The following is a 21,435-nucleotide window of genomic DNA, read 5'->3' on the forward strand; positions in this document are numbered from 1 at the left end:
TAGAAGAGATCTGTGGTGGTTTGACCCTGGCTGGAGGCCAGATGCCTACCAAAGTCTCTCCAGCACTCCCCTTTTTGGCTGGAAAAGGGAGAAAACAGATATTGAAAGGTGTAGGAGTTGAGACAAGGGCAGGGAGAGATCACTCCACAGTCAGCATCATGGGCAAAACAGACTCAACACAGAATAAAGGAGTGTAATTTATTACACTAAACACACACACACAGAGTGAAACCAGAGTCGGGTAATGAGAAGTGCGACCAGATCTTAAAGCACTTCCCTCAACCCCTCCCTCCTTAGCAGAGGTTGCTTTAGTTGTGATTTTGTTCCCTTCCCCCCGCCATTGTGGCACAACAGGAGCAGAGAATGGGGGTTTCAGTCAGTTTCTCATGAGTTGTTTTCCTTCTTAGCCAGGGGAGGAGGTTCCTCAGACTTTTCCCCTGAGACAGTCCTCCATGAACTTCTCCAACATGAATCCTTTCCCACAGGGCTTCACCTCTTCACCAGCTGCCCCAGCGTGGGTCACTGCTGTGGGGTGCAGTCATAAAATCACAGAATGTCTCTTAGTCTCTCAGGCCCAGACTGCTCCAGCTTGGTCCTCCACAGAGTCACAAGCCTCCACTTGCAGCAAACCTGCTCCGGTGTGGATCTCTCTCTCACTAATCTCTGTGTCTCTCCATGGGCTCCAAGTTCTGGCAGAGGCTTGCTCCAATGTGGATCACAGTGCCTTCTGCATGTCTCCACCTGCCTCTCCATGGGCTGCAGGTGGGGTCTCGGCCATTTCCATGGGCTACGGGGGGACACCTGCTCCACCATGGGTTTGTTCACGGGCTGCAGGGGCATCTTTTTCTCCAGCACCTGGAGCACCTCCCTCCCCCACCCCCTTCACTGACTTTGGTGTCTGCACAGTTTCATACTTCCTCTCACTCCCTTCTCTGTTTGCAAAATGTGTCTGCTTGTCGGTTTTTTCCTCCTAAATGTGACTCTCAGAGGCACTATGACCATGGCCAATTGGCTCAGCCTTGGTCAACAATGACTCCAACTCTTTGAGTTGGCTGGTGTTTACTCTCTAGGGCCTGCAGTAGCCACCCCTGCAGCACCCGCTTCTGCACCAGAACCCAGCCACACAAAACTACAAGAAGACCCCTCCCTCATTATGAAGTGGTGTTTACTACTTTGTGAATGATGTCAGCCTGGGTAGATGACCCATCATGTCTGATCTGTGTAACTTGTGCCTCAGAGAAACGCTATTCCTATGGCTCCGGCTGAGACTTCACAGATGTAGTTTCTCAAGTGGAAGACTTAAAATAATTGATAACAAATGTAACGCAGAGTTGCTTTAATTCCTTTTGCTAACATAACTGAGAATTGATTTTTTGGTTTTAATGCTTTGGTTTTCAACTTGATTATGTTCCATCAGACATCCTAATTTATTAGGAGCTTATTTCTGGAATAATTGCTTAGCTCAGGAATGCCATATGATAATTCATAGTCTGGTTGTAGTCGTGTATTATCTGTGGGTAAGAGAATGGAATTTGCTTTTGAACTTACCCTAGTATCATCCTTTTCCAAAGTAGTTAGGATGCAAGAACATGGTTTTATTCCCCCAGTATTATCAGTTTAGACCTTTTGCTGTCTCTACAGTAGCTACCTTTTAGCTGTATTTGGTAAAAGTTTCTACTGTTCCTGCAGTAGTTATAATTTCTTTCTTGACAGGCTTTATCGTTTTATGCTATTTTTTCTGCCAGATTAAATATTTTTTCTTTACCAGACACTGGCAGACACTTGAAAATTTCAGAGTTCTCCGATAACTTTTGTTAAAAGAGTAAGTTCTTAAGTTTTCTGCAATAGTACTCAAGGAATTTGGTCAGTCTTTCAGACTGTGTGTGTCTCTGGGAAAAAAAAAAAGGAAGAGAAAAGGATCTGGATTTAAGAGTTTATTCACTACTTTAGCTGGTAATTTGAAATTTAATCTGTATAAATGGTGACTGTGCTTGAAATACTTATTCATGCACCAGAATTGTAACAGGTGTAGCAAAATGAAGGCCAAGTATTTTTTCCTCAGACTTCGGCTAAAATAGAAAGGACAAATAGCAGAGGAGCTATTTTATGAATTATATACATCTTCTGCCCTATAGAAGATAATAGGAAAAGGGTATTTCCCAGCCTGAATAGCCAATGCAAACAATTTGGGAGGAACCACTTATCATGACCATCAATTTAAAACAGATACTCCTTTTTTTATAATCTCACTTTGCTCTAGAAAGTAATTGTGAGCAAACAGGAGAATGAATTCATTTATTTATGATTCAAGTGGCATACTGTAGGCTTTCCTACAACTCTGTATCTGAGGGTTTTAATGCATTTTCAATTATGGGCCACTTACACTCAAATTACAGAGAAAAATTACATCATAAGGTTTTTATTGTTGTTGTTGAGACCCACATCTGTTCAGAAGGAATGCTTTCTTCCCCCATGTATTTATCAGTACTTGTCATCAACAAATATTTCTGGTTTCTACCATACAGCTTTCAGCATCTGTGAGCTCTTTCTTCGTAATCTTAAAATAATTATTCTAATTTGACATCCTTCCCTCTGATTCTAACAGAAGCCAGATGCTAATGTAAAGAAAATACATTGTTCAGACAGATGATTTTAATGAGGTTGAACTTGGACAAGCCTGTTAGCAACTCATTTGCACTCCTTTGCTCACCTTAAGGACTTCAGACTGTCACTGTGAAGCAAAAGTCCATCTGCTTTCAAAGCCCTCCCCAAACGGTGTATTACAGAGAACACAGTTTTTGGATGTGCAGTCATAGGAGAAACCGCAAATGGAAATGGTACAAAATCCACACCTGCAGCCATTCAAAAACACATGGAGTATGTTTCCCTCAAAATTAAAGCAAAACAGAACACAAAGTTAAAATGCATAGTGCTTTATTTTACTGTATATGGTTTTAATTTATAGGGATTAGTTTCTGTACATCTGACTTGAAGTACTGTAAAAAGAGAACTAAGAGTGCATTTGTTTGAATGATTACATTGTTGCATAGTCAAATAAACACACTACCTTGTACAGCTATAATTTTGTTATTGCTAAACCAAATGTCTTTGCACATACCTCATTGAAGATGAAGTAGATGCCAATTTTGGCTTAAAAAAGTTGCCTTGGAATTATGCAAGCACAGAAGAGTCTGACAAATGTATTTACTGGCTAAAATATAGCATTTATCAGGAATAGATTTCTTTGTATTTAATGTGTTCTTTTGGACATAACACAATCAGAAGGAAGCAAGCAGCTAAGACTGCTCTACTTATCACAGTTTTTCCCCATTCGGCTTCTCTACCATCTATTCTGTTTGGTTTATTCTGCTCCAGATAATCCCCCTGTCTCTGCACAGTGTAGCCTGTATAACTTTCACCTACATATTCCATCTATAACTATTTCTTAGGTTTCAGTATCACTGTAATTGAGAGGCTTCTTTTGTAGCATAGAGGCACAGAGATTTCTGGATCTTTCTTTTGGAAAGTGAACATCTTCATTATGTCCACATGTAAATTCTTTGCATTTTCTATCCATAAAAAAAACCCATCTGAACCATTAAAAGGAAATTATGGACTTTGAACCAGGGATTTACAAATGTGAATCAAGTTGAAGTCCATGGAAATTGTGAACTCTTTTTTACAAACCTCTTACAAAGTCTAAAGGCATGCCAGTCAATGAATAGAAGGAAAATTGGGTATTTCCTGCTTGCACAGGAAGGGGTTGAGGTTTGAGAAGATCAATCACAGAGAATATTTCTCATTTGTGTTTTATTCAGTCAAATACTTTGTTAATTTGTTGTGTTAATTTGTCGTGTTGGTTGTATTTTTAGTTTAATTTAAAGATAAGCTGAACTATGAAGTCAAATTTTTACATTATTGGGATGCTTCAAGTTTAGGGGAATTTTAAGCTACTCTTCATTCATGTCTTAATTTTGGAACATGAGTTCTCTGACTTTTGACATGAGTTCTGTCAGAGAACACGAGTTCTCTGACATCCACAGATTGCAGCAATCTCCAAACTTTTTGATCACCCCCAATATATGTATTTTTATTTATTTATAACTTACGTATGTGTACTACTGTATAAATGTTTTATTTATTAATGGTACAAAATGTATGTGCTTGCCAGTAGGTTGTCTTGCACACTGCCTGGGATGAACACACCCTGCTTTGGAGACAGCTGGTATAGGGAACCAAAGGAGACTAATTTAATAACATAAGCTGTAATGTTATCTTTCTGCAGTTCATATGGATCCATCATGTGTCTCTTACTTATTGTTTAATTGTATGAAATTCAACCTGTTATATTAGTTGCTATGTATGTAGGTGCTAGAACACCATTTTTCCAATCTAATTGGAAGTTCCATAGATCCAGGAATGCCTATTGTACCAGCAGAGGCAAAGGGATTTTTTTGTACTTGCACACAGTTTGGTGCACAGGGTCAGGTACAACATTGTGGTGTGAAGCTTGGCCATGGCTGTGTGCACAGCTCAGGGGAGTTGGATGCCCAATTTAATTGCCTAGAACTGGACATGACCAGTCAGTATTTTGGACTTACTCTGCTTGTACAACAATTTATATAGCTATTATGGGTTGTTAAAAGAACCACAATGAGAAGTGTCAAAGTTGTATGTTTTTAAATGGATTTTCAACTGTACATTCTCTGCAGAGTGACCTTTATCCTTCCTACTCATTAGAACTGACTCTGCTCCTTTCTTCCTTCAGAGCTCCAGGATTTGAACCTCTTGCTTTTTACTGGCCTCTTATGATCTAATTTATTACTCAAACTCTGAATAATATCCTTCCCAGTATTCTCATATTGTGTCACCTCCTCAAGGTCCACTCCCTAGAAAACTTTCCAATTTCTTATGGTGTAGCCAGTGCCAGAAAAGTCTTAGATAGCTTATGTTTTTTGTGGTTTTTAACTAGTTCAGGAAGATCTGGATTATGGACTATTATTTGTGTGCTAATGGATATCCACTTGAAAGAATCTATTCCTACTGCATTCTTTTTTTGAACTTTTTCACACAAAAATGAGCACTGTGGTAATGTTAGAGTAATCAGAAAGTGGTCTTCTGATGTGTGGAAATGATGGAATTTTGTGTGATGACTGCAGTTTCTGTGGCTTTTCTTTTTCTATTATAAACATAATTTTGATATTGAAGGATGTCTTGTGGTATGGGATATACTGGGGATTCATCCCACTCACCAAATCTCACTGAGGTACCTGAGTCAGGAGCCTAGTAGTCAGCTTTATGGCAGCTTGGCCTGTGGATGGCCTGAATGGCCTGCTGGGCAAACATGTCTTCAGTAACAGAGTGAGAAAGCGCAGGTAACAACTCTCCTAACTTAGATGGCTCCAGAAAGCATGTAGGGTTAAGTGGGATGAATCTCAGCTTAAGTATCTATCATGCAGTTGCCAGAATAAGTAAGGATGCTGATGTCCCTGGACGGTGTCAGCTTTGCTGCTTCTCTTCTTCAGAGCCTTAACAGAGGTGTGACCCATCACTTAAATGTTCCTCGGGACGTTCTTCCATTTTGTCTGATGCTAACCAAGTAATTTGATGTCTAAGAGCAGTTCGTTTCTCTGCTTGACACCAATGGGTGTTACTACTTTTTTACATCATGCAAGAGTCAGTATGCTTTTTCAAAGCAGCCTAATAGAAGAATGGTGTCAGAGTAAAGGATCAGTTCAGTGACTTCATTGGATTATAACAGTGCATGAGCAGTAACACTTAGTGTCATCATGGTCAAGTTATTAATCTTGTAGCCCTTAAAGGTGGGTAATGCTGCTCAACTGACACCAGCAGGGAAGAGTACAGCCTGGAAGGATCCTTTAGCAGTAAGGATGATGCTTGTTCACTGTTACCTGTCCTGTTGAATTCTTGCTCTTGTCTGTTGAAAACAGATACATTATACTGTTAACTAATCCAAATTAATATTCTGCATGCTCAGGCACACCTACACTATACAGAGTAGTAAGAGTCTTAAAAGCGCTGGGAACATAGGAGGGGTTAGTTTTCATCTGAAACTGGGCATCTTGATTCCAGTGTTCCCACTTTAAAAATGCCAATTGAGAAGTTATTCAGGACTGCTTAAAATGATCACTATAAAGTCTTTATACTGCAAGGTACTATTTTGCAACTTGTTTGTGTTTTGTATTCTGCAGAAATTTGTTTTTAAAATGGTTCTTTTTAAAAAATGTTGCTAACTTTCTACACTTTCAAACTCAGCCTTCCCTGGAGACTTTGTTCCAGTTCCATGTCTCTTGCACAAAGAGGAAAAGTAGAAATCTGAAGGAATGCCTAGAGTTGCTTTTCTCTACGTGTTAGTGTTGTTATCAAAGGTCTGACAATGGCCATTTGTAATGCATTAATTCCTGAAAAACAAAAGCTTGCAGAGTTTTTGTCTCCTTTCTATGCTGATTGTAGGCCTAACTCATGCGTTAGACTCCATATTTCAGGATCAACTCTAATAAAATAGATTCACCAAATATGATCAGGGTAGGAGTGAGTCATCCCTTAACATTCTGTCTATCCCCTTGCCTCTAAAAATAGTGTCTGAATCATCTCAGATATTGAGACTATTAGAAGCAGATTTAGCAAAGTGTGACTCTGAGCATCATGCCTGTTAGTGAGCCAGCATCTTCCTGTCAATCGTTTCTCAACTATCATAATTTTAGTTATACCCTTTTTATGGTGAAAACCCACAGCTTTAGACCATTTTCTATGAGAGAGCATACCTTTTATTTTTCTGATAGCATTTGAATATTCTAATATTACTGTTCAGCCGTCCTGTTCTTTCCACACTGTTACAGGCAGCTGTTGGTTAGATGCTGCTCATTTCAGTCATCTACATGCAGGCCTAGAGTTGCATTTAGCTGGTTTATCACATGAGCATGGAAAGATGCTGATACAGGTCCTATGAGACTCCCCTGTGGGATGAGTCAAAGACCTTGGGGCATATGAGATGCCTATTCATTGACTTTGTGTACATATCTTCTAGTCAACATCCAGCTTTTCTTCCTAAGGTGTTTTGAAGTACTGAGTTCAAAACTGAGGAAGATATAGGAGTAGTACAGTGAAATGATATTGTTCATGTTTCTTCTGGATTTCTTGCTGATCATGGTGCCTGCTCCACAGATGTGTATTTCTCAACAAATATTTTTTTCTCTAAAATGTATTGCAACCTTGTCCTTTATGATCTGACCCTGCTCCCCAGTTTTGGTGTCAGGATCTCCCACAGTTGACTCTGTAACCTCCATTAAAGAATGACTGATAACCCTGCTATTGATCTGCTTTGTAATAAAAAAACTGAGATGTAGCTGAACAAAAGTGTAGACTGAGACAGCTTAAATGTCAGCATCTATATATGGGATCTCACAGATTTCCATTCCCAGTGAAGACAGCATCCCTCTTTTGTTTTTTTTTCATAGGTAGACAGTCCTATTATAGTGTGTGCCTAATTTGTTACACTTATTCCACCTTATTTACAGCAAGTTAACACTACCATTAAGTGATGCTAATCTCTACACACCCTTTCAGCAGCTCACATAAAGGTCAATTACTTGCGGAGATAATGATCATCGAAAGAGCTGAGCCTGTACATACTAGCTGAGTTAGGGAATGGTAAATTTTGCTCTTGGGAGATGTGAAGATGTAAAATGCCTGAAGGTGCAGGTGATCTGATTTTGTGATGCTTTCTTCTACTTGCATGCTTTGGTAATTGCCTTGTTGCTTTAAGTGGTGTCACAGGTGTTCCAGTTGGGCTTTTGGGAACTACATGATTTGAAAAATGATGACACATAGTATATCTGTAAAGTTTTTCTTCACTAATTTAAACATGCAGCAACAGCAAAATAACTGAATTGATAAATCATCAAATAGCCGTAGGCATGATGACAAGTATTGTGTTTCTTTAGTGCAGTGTGTCTCTCTTTAATTTTTACTAGGTGCCATCTGGCATTTCATGGAATGGGGAGAGTTAAGAGAAGGCATTTTAGGAATTCCTATGTTTTTTTTCTGTTGAGAGGAAGAATCCTTCTAGAGCAAGAGCAAGTACCCAGGATTCTTAGCGGCATATTTAAAAGTATAAAATCATGCCTGTCCAAACGGCTTTAGTGACTACTACATCCTCTTCTAGTCAGTGGTTCTCTACTGAGTTCAGTCATGAGACTAGATTCAAGCTAAGAACAGTGCTTTGAATTCAATCCTCTGTTTACCTGCATTTTTCTCTAAATATTGATTTTTCTTAAGCATTCTTTGTCAAGTGAAAATTAAAAGTAGGATTAGAAGGAAAAAAATATTGAAAAGCATTAGAACATTGGAATTACTTTTGGAAGTGTCCAGTCATGATTCAGAAAGGAAGAAGGAAGATATCAGCCTCCTTTTGTGACGATGGGTGGGACACAGAGGAATCACTAATGACAAGTGGGGGGGATAGTGATAAGTATAAATTAGAATTTCTTTAATATAGAAAATTGGTAAGGATAGCTAAAGAACTCACAAAATATTCTGGGTAGACATTCAGTGTTATACAAGTAGGGGCACAAGAGATAACATATGACAGACACATTTATCAAATTATTATTGTTGATAGAATAAAAGCAGAAGGATTCAATAACTATTTGCTTTGAGTGTGGAAAAAATCTGTCCAACATATGTACATCATACAGAAATGCCTGATGAATACTTTCTGGAATGTTAGTAATTAGAAATACTGCTTGAGATGGTTACAAAGTAGATGTAAGTACCATCTAGTGTATAAGAGCTATAAAATTCAAGATGGTGATCTTAATAAAGGGGACAAAAAGATGATATCCTGTGCTTTGTGAGTGAGATACATTTTTAAGAGGAAGAAAAAATTCTATGTCCATGTTGGATCAACCAAAACTGGATTGCAAAAATATTTCTCCATTGCACAGTCATAAGAGATACCTCGCAGTAGTCTTCAGGTTACATTAATGAGCCTTTTAACTAGAGGAAAAAAGACTCTTATCCTCAACAACATCTGTCCATCTCAGAAAGGGCCCAGGCATTCCATTTTTACAGCATGTCCTTGGAAATTGTCAAACAAATGCTATGTTACAGTATTGGCAAGAGATGGAGGCTAAAACACTTCCCCTTAATTGTTCTGCCTGCGGAAAATGACATTTGTGTGCAGGAAAGATCATTTGTATTTTGGAAGTGTTAAACTTGTTTCAGGACTGTTTTTTATGGCTAATTCTCTTAATTTTTTATTTATTTAGTTTAGAGACATACCCACCCCAAAACTGTGCATGATTGAGACAGGAATAATACCACAATGGTTGTTTATTTTTTCAGTAACTTTGTTTCCCTGTCTGGATAAACAGCAATACTTATGATCCCATTCCAAAGTGGGGATGCATCACTTGTGAAAGATCCTTTGGTAATAGCACTTTAAAAATACAGAAAAATTCTAATGAAGCCAGTGACCATGTCAATTCATAATGGCTGAGAACCCAGTTTAGTAGCTATCTAACTTTGCTTACCATGCCATTAGGTTTGAGATGGGCTTCTGTTGGAAGTTTTTCCCTGTGGTGTTGCAGATTTTATTTCTTTCCTGGGGAAATATCTGTAGTGCTTTCAGTATCACTGACCCAAACAGCCTTGTGGGATCATTTCTACAAACATATTGCAGCGTTCAAAGTGAAAATTTGTTTGATAAGATCCTTGTTATAATATTTGCGTGTCCACTGATAAGATGTGTGAAGGTGACAGTTTAAGAGACCACATTCGGTATGGTTTCTTTGTATCTGATTTTCTAGTCTGGAGTTTGGCATAATGGAACATACCACCTTGATAGACACGAAGTAGGTTTTTTTCCCCTTCTGAATATTTTTTTGTTGTTTTATTTCTTTCTCACTGAACAAATGTGGATGTCAATGCACCCGCTGAAGGGACTGCTGTGGGTTTTTTCACAAGATTAAGACTTGGGAGTTCATATGCAAAGCAACATGTATAACAGCTTTGCATATGTCACCACGATGATAGGTATAACTACAAAAGCACAGAATAAGGAGAAACAAAATCTTGGGAGTATATAAACAAACTAGGTTTGGTGTTCTTATTCACAAATGGTATTCATTAAAAACAGTCCCCAAAAATAAATGTACTTTGAAGTAAAGATGTTCTTTGAAGTATGTCTCTTACCTGTACTGTTCTATTGTTTGTCATTCCTAGTAAATTGCAATTGTAAAACTATTATATGTTTAAATTCATGCTATTTTGGGGAAATCTATGTTTATGTAAACTAATTTAAAACTTCTTAAACTAGTAATAAACAAAACAAAACTAATTACTTGTGAGATTTCTGTATGACAACTCTTATGTTGTATTTTTGCTTTTTATCCTCTTGGGCTACCCAGCTGAGGTGCGTTGCTATTCTCCCCATCTTCTCCTGTACTCATTTTCCAGCAACACTCTTAATTTTGCAAGCATCTTTCAGAATATAATTGCAAGTTATTATGAATATTACAGAGTATTAATCTACTGGAGTTCTTGACTCATACTTAAGCCATTGTTTATGCACAAGATTGCATTCAACAATAAAAAGAGGAGAGCTTCAAGACATTTTTCCCTTTGTGTCGAACACTAGAGATTTCATTAAGAAGTGCTGTGTGACATGGAGGCTTACCACCCCTCACCCCAAACCCCCTCTGAAATCCTGCCATTGTCAGACACACTGACTGCTCTCTGTACAATAGTAGAGTAGCCTTCTACGGGATTGCTTGTGTCTGGTGCTGGCCTCATTCTTTGGGTCAGTGAATGCAGTGGTACATAACAAGGGATTTGTGGGGGGTAACCAGGCTATTCACATGGGCCAGGCATCACTTCCCATTTTCAGTGGGGAGCCAGAACAGAGCATTTCTCATCTGCTGCTGGAGCTCTTGCCATCAGATTTACTTTTTCAAATTGTGACTGGTTCTTGCAGTGGAATTGTTGGCGTTTTTTTTTTAAAGTTGTCAAAATACAAACATTAGGGTAAACTCAAAGGTGAGTGGGGTGAGGTGTTAGACTGGTAAATCAAGGCCGCTTAAAACTTCTTTTGTTTTTTCCCTCTGCTTCTCAACACACAAGTTTGTAATGTCAAGATTATCTTAGACTTATTTAAAATAAAAATTGATTACTTGCAACTACTTTACATAACACATCTGGTTCGCAACCAGGAATCTAAACACCAAACCTTTTGGGATAAAGTAGGTAGAAAATTGTGGCACAATAAGAAAGATGTGGCAAAGGAAAAAATATAGGGGAATAAGGAAAAGTCTAAGCTGGGGCATCATTCCTGGAGCTCATGCCTCTGTGCCTTTTGTGAGTCACTGTTAAGAGTTTCTGTAATTAGAAAGTTGAAATAATCTTGGAGTGATCTATATATAGTATCTCTGGATTTCAACTTTTACCTAAAACATGGTCTTTAGAGGCGCTGTGTTACAAGAACATTGCACATGGCACTGCTTCCCCCAGTGAATGCCATCTCTTCTCTGTGAAAAACTGTGCTTGGTAGAACTGTGTGCCAAGTCCTTGCACTTCCTGTGTGCTCAGTAACAGCACAGATAAAAGATGCCCAAACAGCTGGGGGCATGTAGTAATTCTGGATAACTGTGTAGGGCTCAAGACAAAATTAATCTGCCAAAAAAGGATGTATCCAGTGGAAATGCTGTGATCTAATGAGCAGTTTAAGGTTTTCCATTGAGACTGTGTTGATGTAATTGAATAGTGCTTACACTTGAACAGTTGATAGCATGAAGTAGAAAGGCAAAGAGCAGTGAGAAAAAGCGAGACAGAAACTCATGTGTTCCCTGAGGTTTAAAAGAAGAATAATTCGGTGAGTCAGATAAGGAACATTTCAAAACCCATCTTTGTTTTCTTCAACACTGGTTACAGGGAGTTTGCATCCACCTTAGGGGCTTGTTTGGGTAACTGTGGACTAATTTTTAAGGATGAGGAGGATTTAGGTGCTTGGAATTTGTTTTGTTACACATTATTTTGATTAAATGATAACACTCAGACTTGATTAAATTAGTTTATCTGGAATATTTCAGGGTTGAATATCTTGAAAACAAATTTCATGATGTAATTACATGGACAAACTGCATATCAGTGGTTTCCAAGCTGCTTTCTTGATTATTTCATGTCCTAGTCTTGTGTTTCCAATCTCTGGCTGTGGCATCTTTACCAGATTTATGTTGCAAATTTTCTCCTTTTTCTATGCGTTCAGCCTTTTAGATATCGCTTGTGGGGACATGTCAGTGTACCCTCTCTGCTAGGCTCGTTTTGAACAGTGATACACACCAAGCCGTGCCAGGTTGGATGCTAGGGAAATTACCTTATTATTATTACCTTATTATTATTGCCTGAGGATTAAAAGATTACTTAAAATATTTGTAATTCTTTAAAGATGTCTACACTTCTAAAGGATGGGTGTTCATCTATACGAAGAAGTTGTTTAATCATATGTTTGCTGATCCATAAGAGACAGTTGAGAGACGTGGCTTAGAGCAGACCTGAGTGAAGAATTTGTTGCCTTTCTTGGGTCCATTAATACTTTGTTTGGTTGGTAAGATACAGCCATGTGAATTAAAATTTTTTGTTGTCTTGCTCAGGCCTATCGCTATGTTTTTATCAGGCTCTGAGAAGCTTGAGGGTTTCACGTCATAATGGATATTTCCTTTTTTTTTTTTCTCCCCCCTTTTCAGAGGAAATGGCAACAGCCTAGTGAGAATCAGGCAGCAGTGTGCCCTTTTGTCTAAGTACCAGTTGTGCTAACCCAGCGTCTTCTAATGCTCCCATGCCCAGAGCACGGGTCTGTTTTATGTCGGGAATGTCCCATAGGCCTCTGGCAGTGTTCAGCCATTCTGTTTGTTTAAGCTCTTTAGCCTCAATGGAAAAACAAAAAACTTTCATCAGAAGTTGAGCTGTTCAAACATACTCTGGCTTTATATCCTGTTCCTATCTTAAGTGGTCCTTTCCCCAGGGCTCTTTGGTCTTTGTAAACCTGAGATTCCCAGAGCCTTATTGGGGAAAAGTAGTGTTTCCTTCCTCTGCCTTTTTAGAGGCTTACCCTCCTTCACCTCACTTTTCTCAAGGGGTCTCTGTGTAATTCCAGCTCTGGTGAAGTTGTGTGCCTGTTATTTCCAGCACCACTGTCATAATCAAACATAGCCCTTTCTCCTTCAAATATTGTGTGTTTGTGCGCTTATTGTGCCTATTTAAAATAATCTGATATTTAGTTTTAGTATGTTTCTTGTTTCTTCTTAAAGTTTTCATAAAATTAATAATGTGATTGGGTTTTCCATTTAGCCTGGCTATCACATCCTATTTGTTTGTACATGGCTAAGTATAACTTAAAGTTTTATATTTCAGGATTTTTTTTATTACAGAATTCTATATTTTCGGAATAGATTTAATGTATACTCATTTAAAGTTCATTCCTCATATATTAGGCCAGATCTTCAAGAGATGTAAATCATTATATCTCTACATATATCAGTTGATTGAGCGATTTGCACCACATGATAATGTAGGCAGCTTGGAATTTTTATTTTCTAGTGTATGAAATACTGTGAAATTAAACATTCTTTGTTATTTATCTCAAACTAGACCTTTCAGTAGTATTTGCTTACATTTATTTGCACAGATTGTTTGTGAGAATATCCACAGCAAAGAGTTAAGAAGGAAATGAATACACTCTTTTGTATTGGTATCTTCCTTCCCAATATGTTTAGCACAAACTTTCATTGGCTTGAAATCAAAGCTTTTCACATGCCAATTAGTTACCCATTGGGCTTCTGCAGGAGAAGAAAGCCCTGTAATGCAGAGGTACCTGCACGATATGGCCTTCCAGGTGCTGACAGCTTTCCGGGAACAGAATATTGGAATAAATTAATTTATTTTGCTGGAAACAGTGGGTATATTTATATTGTTTAAAAGCTGGATTTTGCATGTTACCTTGTGCCAGGAGGCTGAAGAGGGAAGAAAATCTATGGGATAGGCTTCTGATGCTCACGGAATTCCTCAGTGAGACTATTTCTGTTTGCCTTTGTTTTACTGTACTACTTTCAAACATCCAGCTGTTGTCCCCTTAATGCTACTTTACACTTCCATTGTGCAATGTCACTTTTGCTGGAAAACCACCTTAGCTTTCAACCTTGTTCAAGCTAATCTTTATGAATATCTACAATTGTTTGTATATTGTTGCAGTTACAGTAAATCTGCCGGTTTGTGGCTGAAATGGCCACCAGAAATGGGAGAAATGGCACCAAAAAGAGAGATAGCTGTCATGTTTTAATTACTGTTGGGATTAAAAATCCTTCATTTTGCCATAAAGTAAGAGCAGTTCTGCATGGACATCTTTTATATGCTCAGATAAAGTCCCAACAGCATTGAAACCCCAAAATGTGAGGCCTGTACTGGTGTGGATAGCCTTCCAAAGTCAACCAGACCTTTCAGCACAGTGCTACAGCTTGAAGTGCTTTCAGTCAGTTTATATGAAATGAAAATAGGAGATAAGATGAGGAAAATATTAAATATACATTTGCAGAATGGAGTGGAAAAACAATTTTGGCTGTTTACATTTGTGCATGGACCTATCTGGTGATCAGCCTTCACCGTTCCAGACCCTGTCAATACAATGCGAGGGTGCTCCGTGATGAGCGCTGTTTCTGGAGCTCTTCTCATGGTCCAAGTGTATTACGCAGCTGGGCTGGAACTCCTTGGACTGTTGAATGTCCTACTTTGTTTTCTTGCAACACCCAGTGCACGAAGTTCCTTTTCCAATACTGATGTCTTATGGTATTAATAATAGCAATAGGCTGTGGTTGTCCAGACATCACACCATTTGGAATAATAAGCACTAGGTTCCTAACTACCTTGCAGTATCTACAGTTTCTCATTTTTATTGTAATTCAATATAGACCGAGCAATACCAATCCCACAAAATGCCATAATTACTGTAAAGTCTAGATTTTTATGTATTTATTTTAATAGTCAGAATTTTATCTTAAAGTTGACAAATGGATACTGTGTGCTATTTCTCAAAAAATCTTTGATTATTGAAAATATGACCTTAGTTTGAGTTGAACAAAAACTTACAGGTTTTTTTTTCCTGTTGTTTTAGTTCTTGGAAATGTTGATAACACAGCTAGGTTATGGTTGATTATGAAGTCTCACATCATATTTTTAGAAAGTGTTGGATCATGCCTATTACTGTTTAAGTTAAGAAATATTTTTCATTTGTCATTGACATTATTTTAATGTTCCATCTGATAATTTATAATGCTGTAAATGTGCAAGTACTAGCTGACATAGAAGTAATTATACATGTCATTATATTGGAGTTAAAATATCTTAATACTTTGGAATTTGTCTCTGAAATAATTTCACTAGAATCTCTTGATATTTTTATGATCTTCATGGGTGGGTATACAAAGTAGCTTCTTTCGTCTGAAAAATAAAAGTTAAGCAAAAATCTACATACAGGCTAAGGCCTGGTTTTACAGAGAGCAACCAGTGCTTACCATGAAAATGGAAAATTTATCACCCAGTACTGTCTACTCTCTGTGAGCTTTTCCCCAGTCTTCCAGGGAAGTGCAGGTGGTCCAGGATTTACAGAAATGGGAGACTGACTAAATAAGAGTAACTGTGCTGAAATGTGAATAAGAGGTACAGCCAGGCACCATATTAGTTTAATGTCTTGATTAACAGCATAATGAAATACAGTAGTTGGGATTTTTAAAGGAAGAGTGTACTGGCTGTGTTTGTCATGGAGAGAAGATGCAAACCAGGCAGAGATCACAAGGAAGCACAAGGCAATCAAAATTGTGTGTCAGATGAGTAGTCATTCCTCAGATGTTGGAATAACAAATGGCCCCAGCCCTATTTCTTTCCTCCTCAACTTCTGTGTGATGTGTGGTCAGATAATATTAAAGCTAAAGTCATTACAAATAAGTTTTTTTTTCTGTTTTCATTTCAGTTATTTGCCACCTTCCATGCATGAATGGAGGCCAGTGCAGTTCTAGAGATAAATGCCAGTGCCCTCCTAATTACACTGGTAAACTTTGTCAGATCCCTGTGCAGACAGCCAATACTCCAAAACTGTACCATCACCCACAACAGGTGAACAAGGCTGTAGGATCACAAATTATCCACTCTACTCATACTTTACCACTGACGATGTCTGGACAGCAAGGTGTGAAAGGTAATTTCTCTCTTGGCTTATATTTTCCCTTGGAATTGATTTTACTAACTACTGTTGGGTATCCAACCAGTAACAATAATGATCTGCCTACATAGTTTGAATCTTGACACCCCAACTTGAATCATGACCTCAGCAGAAAGACTGGAAAGTATTTTGCTCAATGACTGAAATAATAAGAAATAACAGTACTATGAAAAAGAGTTTATAAGGAAATTTACCTTGCTTTGTGGTGAAATTTACTCAAGAGTAAAAGCATTACATGAGGGCTTCTTTCAGGAGCGTTGACCTGCTCAAAAAGAGAAAGTTTATAACTGAACAGTTGATAAATTGCAATATACCTAGATAGACAGTTGTAGGTGATTCTATGGTTAATAGTGGAGGGAATAGACAGTGCTTTTCAACATAAGGAAATTTGAATCTAAGGCTAAAAATGCAATCCACTATTATCTTTGCTCACTTGGTAGAGTCCTGTAAGTTAATTTGTGGGGAAGATAGGTCATCATGTGATTCAGTTTAATACAGCATTCTTTCAGCTCATATCACAGTATCGTAGGAAAAAACAATAAGGATTTCCTACTGCTAGTGTTGTGAAGAAGGCAGAGGATCAGCAACAAGACAGGATGTGGCGTTAATCAGATTTTCTCCAGTTTCAGTCAGCTTCGGGTTTCCATTTCCCCTAATGCTTTTTTGAGAGATGACAAGTTCTGATGATCCTGAAGAGAAGTGTTGAATGTTTCTTGTGTCCTATGACTAGATAGCATTTTATTTGGGTGAGATCCTGTCCATACAGAACAACCCCTGCAATTCAGTTTCACGATATATGAATTGGCGTGAATAATGGTTGGTTAGTTGATTTTTTTTTTCTTGTCAAGGGTAATTTTACGATTAACTCTTCAATCTACCTCTGAATTAAAAGAAAGTATATGGAGGAAAAATGTTAAGACACTCGGTTGTTGGCAACTAGTTCCTGAACACCACCACTAAAAAAGGCCAAACTATTTATATGTTTGTAATAAATATAATCTAATGTACTAATTCTGTTTTCAGACAGGGACATAGCTGTGAAGGCATTGTTGACAGTATCCTTCTGGAAACACAGTATTTTGTAAACGCTTTTAAGCAGCTGCCCATCTTTTTGATGGATTTTTTTCTCTAGGGACTGCTACACAGTCCATTGGGAAATATTTTCCACTGATATATTGGAGTATTAATCCCTTAAGCTCCCCAGTAGTTTCTGACTCTAAACTAAAAGAAAAAAAGGGGGGTGGAGGAGGGACCAAATAAAGGAATATAATTACCTAAATACTTAGCAGAGCAGAACTATTTAATTCCAGATCAAATTATTTTAGACAGTATGGTGGACCACAACATTTCTTTAAGACGTAGTTGTTTTTCAGATTTAGAGTTGCTATCTTAAAACACACAGTAGGTTTCTCATTGCTAAAGAATCTGAACACTTGAATTTTTTTTTTTCCTGACCCTCAAGTTCTCAACACAACCATTAGCAGACAAAATGCTTTTTCTTCTCTCTTCATGACCAAATGAGGATGTTGGATTGTGGAGAGAAGAGTGTTTCATTTCTTTCAAAGAAAGAATGAAGCAGTTCATCCTGAAATGGCTGGCAGAAATAAAAAAATAATTGGCACATGTAGGCAGTGATCCAAGGCCTGGAGACGATTGTAATGATGAAATTACATGTGATGAACCTGTCCAAATTTGATGGTTTCAGCATCTGGACATCTCTAGGTCGATTGATAGATTAAAGCAGAGCAGGGGGATCAGTGGTTCCTTTTGAGGTCTAATATATTTTTTAACTTTATCAGCTGTAGAAACTAGTTGAAGGGCTCCCTCTTCATACATAAAAAAGTTTGATAGTAAGTAGGGATGGGTTTTCTTATCTTCACAGTCGGCCTGTGCTGTCTTGTCTTGCCCTGCTAAGTCTAATAGCTTGAGAATAACCTTACTGTTACTTTTGGTAATGCTGAATCTTTTCCCTGTGAGTTTAACAGAACTCATGAAGCATAAGTTCTGCTTGCCTTCTGCAACAGGCAAGATCTGAAGAGCCATTAGGCCCTGAACCCATGTTTTGCTGACTTTCTCCTACCTTATTCCTTATGTTTCTGTCAGCAATGTCTTGAAGATTTTCATTGATGAAACAATGCAAGGCACAATAAAACTACATTTTGGGGGGTTTGTAAGGAATTCCTATGTGGGACCAATTAATGCTGAAAATGAAAATAATGTGAAAACCCCAAAGTAATTACTACAAGATAATATAATTTTAAAGCAGCTAAAATAAACAAAATTTGCTTCCTGTGTAATGGAGCTGTGAGGTTGAAATCTGTAAACAAGAACTGGAAATGCCTCATCAAGTTCCAAAGAACAGTCTGTCCTACTGGGGGCAAGGAGACAACTCAGGAGACTCAAAAATCCTATATGCGTTATGGAGAAAGTATCAGTTGGTTCTTGATGTAGTGGATTGGATGGCCCTGAGTCATCTGTGCAGTACTGGCTGGTGAGAGACACACAGACAGACACAGTAAATCCTCAGTTTGTTATGCAGTTTACAAACTACATGAACACACCTCTCCTCTCTGCTGCCTCCCACCCCTCCCAATAATAATTTGAGCTACGTGTTTCAAGGGCATTTTGTGTTTCAATGAAAAGAAGCTTGAGGGTCACAAACAGTTCTGGGCACATTAAGTTGACTGGAGGGTCTCAGTCTATATACCCAAACTTAAAGCTGCAACTGTATTTTAAAACGGAAGTATCTGTAAAACATTTCCTCCCTTTTTATCTGCCAACTCCTGAACTCAAAGCCCAATGAAGGGAGTGGTGGTTTTAGATAGTTGAGATGCTGGCAAGTGTTGCAGGGGCAAACTCAGGACTTGGCAGGTATATAAAGGTGAAGGGATGAAATCTGAAGCTTCTTCTGTGTTCCAGAGAAAGATGATGGATCTGAAAAAGAAAATAAAGCTTACTATATATCCAAAAATAACCCAGTGGAGTTTGAATTCTGGAACTTTGAATGGGATTCTTATTACACAGTATGACCACAAATATTAATGTCACACCATTGGACATCCATGTTTATGTAGCAGTCTTTACAGTGCTCTAATGTCGTTCTTTCCTGTGTGAAGAGGTCTTTTTGCTTTGTGAATGAGACTCTGTGTTCTTTCAGCCTTTTCTCTAATGCCCTAATTTGGTCTTTGTTTCTGTTACGGTCACTTTGAGGCACTCTATAAAAATTCTCATGTACAAAAGACATGTCTTAAAGTTGCATAAGATCTCATTTTGATACGTTTTTACCGATTTTTAATGTGCTTTTCCTTTAATTATTCTAGTGAAGTTCCCTCCTAACATAGTGAATATCCACGTGAAACATCCCCCTGAAGCCTCAGTTCAGATCCATCAAGTTTCAAGAATTGACAGCGCATCAACAGGACAAAAAGCGAAAGTACCTCAGCCAGGACATCCACAGGTCTCTTACCAAGGTCTTCCATATCAGAAGACCCAGAAAGGACGTACTACTTACACAAATCAACAACCCATTCCTCATATGTTTCCTGTTTCAGTTAAAACTCAGCTTGGGCGCTGCTTCCAGGAGACTGTTGGGACACAGGTAAGAGATGTTTGCTAAGGCTTTGAGACAGGCAGCTTTAAAACAATATTATAAAACAATGAAACAATTCTTCATCAGTTACAGGGAAAGGATGCACTTGACATTCTTTTAAAAAAAATTCTTGTGACAATTGACTGTGTAATGTTTTACAAAACAACCTGCTGAACTTCCTTCTCCTTCAAGTGAATGTCTTTATTTTCTACAGATTTAGAACCCTGATATTCTCATTTCAGCTATTCCAGCCATACCTTCTCCATTAATAAGTTATTTCTCCAAATTAAAAGCATGACTTAAATTCTAGCTCCACCTCTCCTGATTGAGCAACTAAGGTTACACTGTCTCCCAGAGCTTGTATTGCCCTTTGGTTTAATGAGTCATCTTGTACGTGTATCCCAATAGCCAGTGTTTTTCAAGGAGTTGCAGTTTTCATGGCAATTTCTATTTAACAACTTCAAATGTTTTACAGTGTTGTAGGTAAATATTTTGAATGTGTTGAAATGTGACCATTAAATAGTATAGAAACATCATGAAAGGTAGAGTATTAAATCTTAGTTGTTTAATATATTCACATTGATTTTACATGTGATTATTCAAAATTGCATTCCTTCTTTCAGCCCTTGAAAGGACTTTATTGTGACACAGCATTATAATTTTTGCATATTTGCAAATATATGGAGAAAGAAAAAAAATGTATGTGAAGAGATGGTAAAAAAGTTAGTAAGACTCTGTTATTGCTATCACCTTGCCAAAATTTAACTTTTCAGATCAGGTGATTTTTTTTTTTGCTTAATGCTTGTCTCATGGAAATTTTGTGGGACAATTCAGAAAAAAAATCAGCCATTTTGATGGATGATGTTAGAGAATGACTATGTTGCTTTACTCAGGCTCAAAAAATAATTTAAGACTTTCAGTGAGGATGTCGATTTTCTGTATGCTTTGAAGTTGAAACTTTATCACAAAGGTCACTCTCTTTTTGTTCCTTCTGTTAACATACATCCAAAGTAAGACAATTTTCAAGGATCTAAAAACATCTATTTCAAATATATTCCACAATTTTTTGTGAGATGTTCACAGCAAAATTCTCCAGATTTCACCTGTGCAGAGCATGGTCTGCCTTCCCCTCAAAGGGATGACACCCCATCCCTGAAATGCAGGATGGGAGCAAAATGCCTTTTACAAGGGTTTCTTCTAGCTATCAGTGAATGCTGTGATGCCAAGCATTACAACTAGCAGCAATGAAATTTTCTCATGGCTCCCAGGCAGCATGCACACAACAACAACAACAGAAAAATTGAAGGGGGGTGGGTGAGGAGGAGGAGAAGGAAAACCCAAAAAACCACAAAAAAGCCAAGAAGGAAGAGACTTCACAAAGGAACAAGTTGCTTTAGAGGGGATCAGTGATGGGGGACAGGAGCAGAATCAAGGTACAGTCAGAAGCAGGGTGAGGGTAATGACAGTGGCCGATAATGGTACCTATTACCTTCTGGAACCTGAAACTGAAATAACAGTTCCTTAGTTTCGGTCATCCTCTGCCAGCTCCAAAGAAGTGACT

At 38.1% G+C, this 21,435-nt stretch overlaps 1 protein-coding gene across 1 annotated transcript in view; it reads left to right on the forward strand.

Moving 5' to 3' along the window:
* The window catches only part of LTBP1 (latent transforming growth factor beta binding protein 1), a gene marked incomplete at both ends in the record, with an annotated part of 202,344 nt that overhangs the window by 80,305 nt on the left and 100,604 nt on the right, over nucleotides 1-21,435 (forward strand). The window contains 2 exons of the mRNA XM_084262367.1: nucleotides 16,037-16,261; nucleotides 19,606-19,883. Coding sequence (XP_084118493.1) covers nucleotides 16,037-16,261; nucleotides 19,606-19,883 — 503 coding nt within the window. The remainder of the gene's footprint in view (nucleotides 1-16,036; nucleotides 16,262-19,605; nucleotides 19,884-21,435) is intronic.

Source organism: Gallinula chloropus (genome assembly GCF_964237585.1).
Source record: "Gallinula chloropus genome assembly, chromosome: 3".
Taxonomy (NCBI): Eukaryota; Metazoa; Chordata; class Aves; order Gruiformes; family Rallidae; genus Gallinula; species Gallinula chloropus.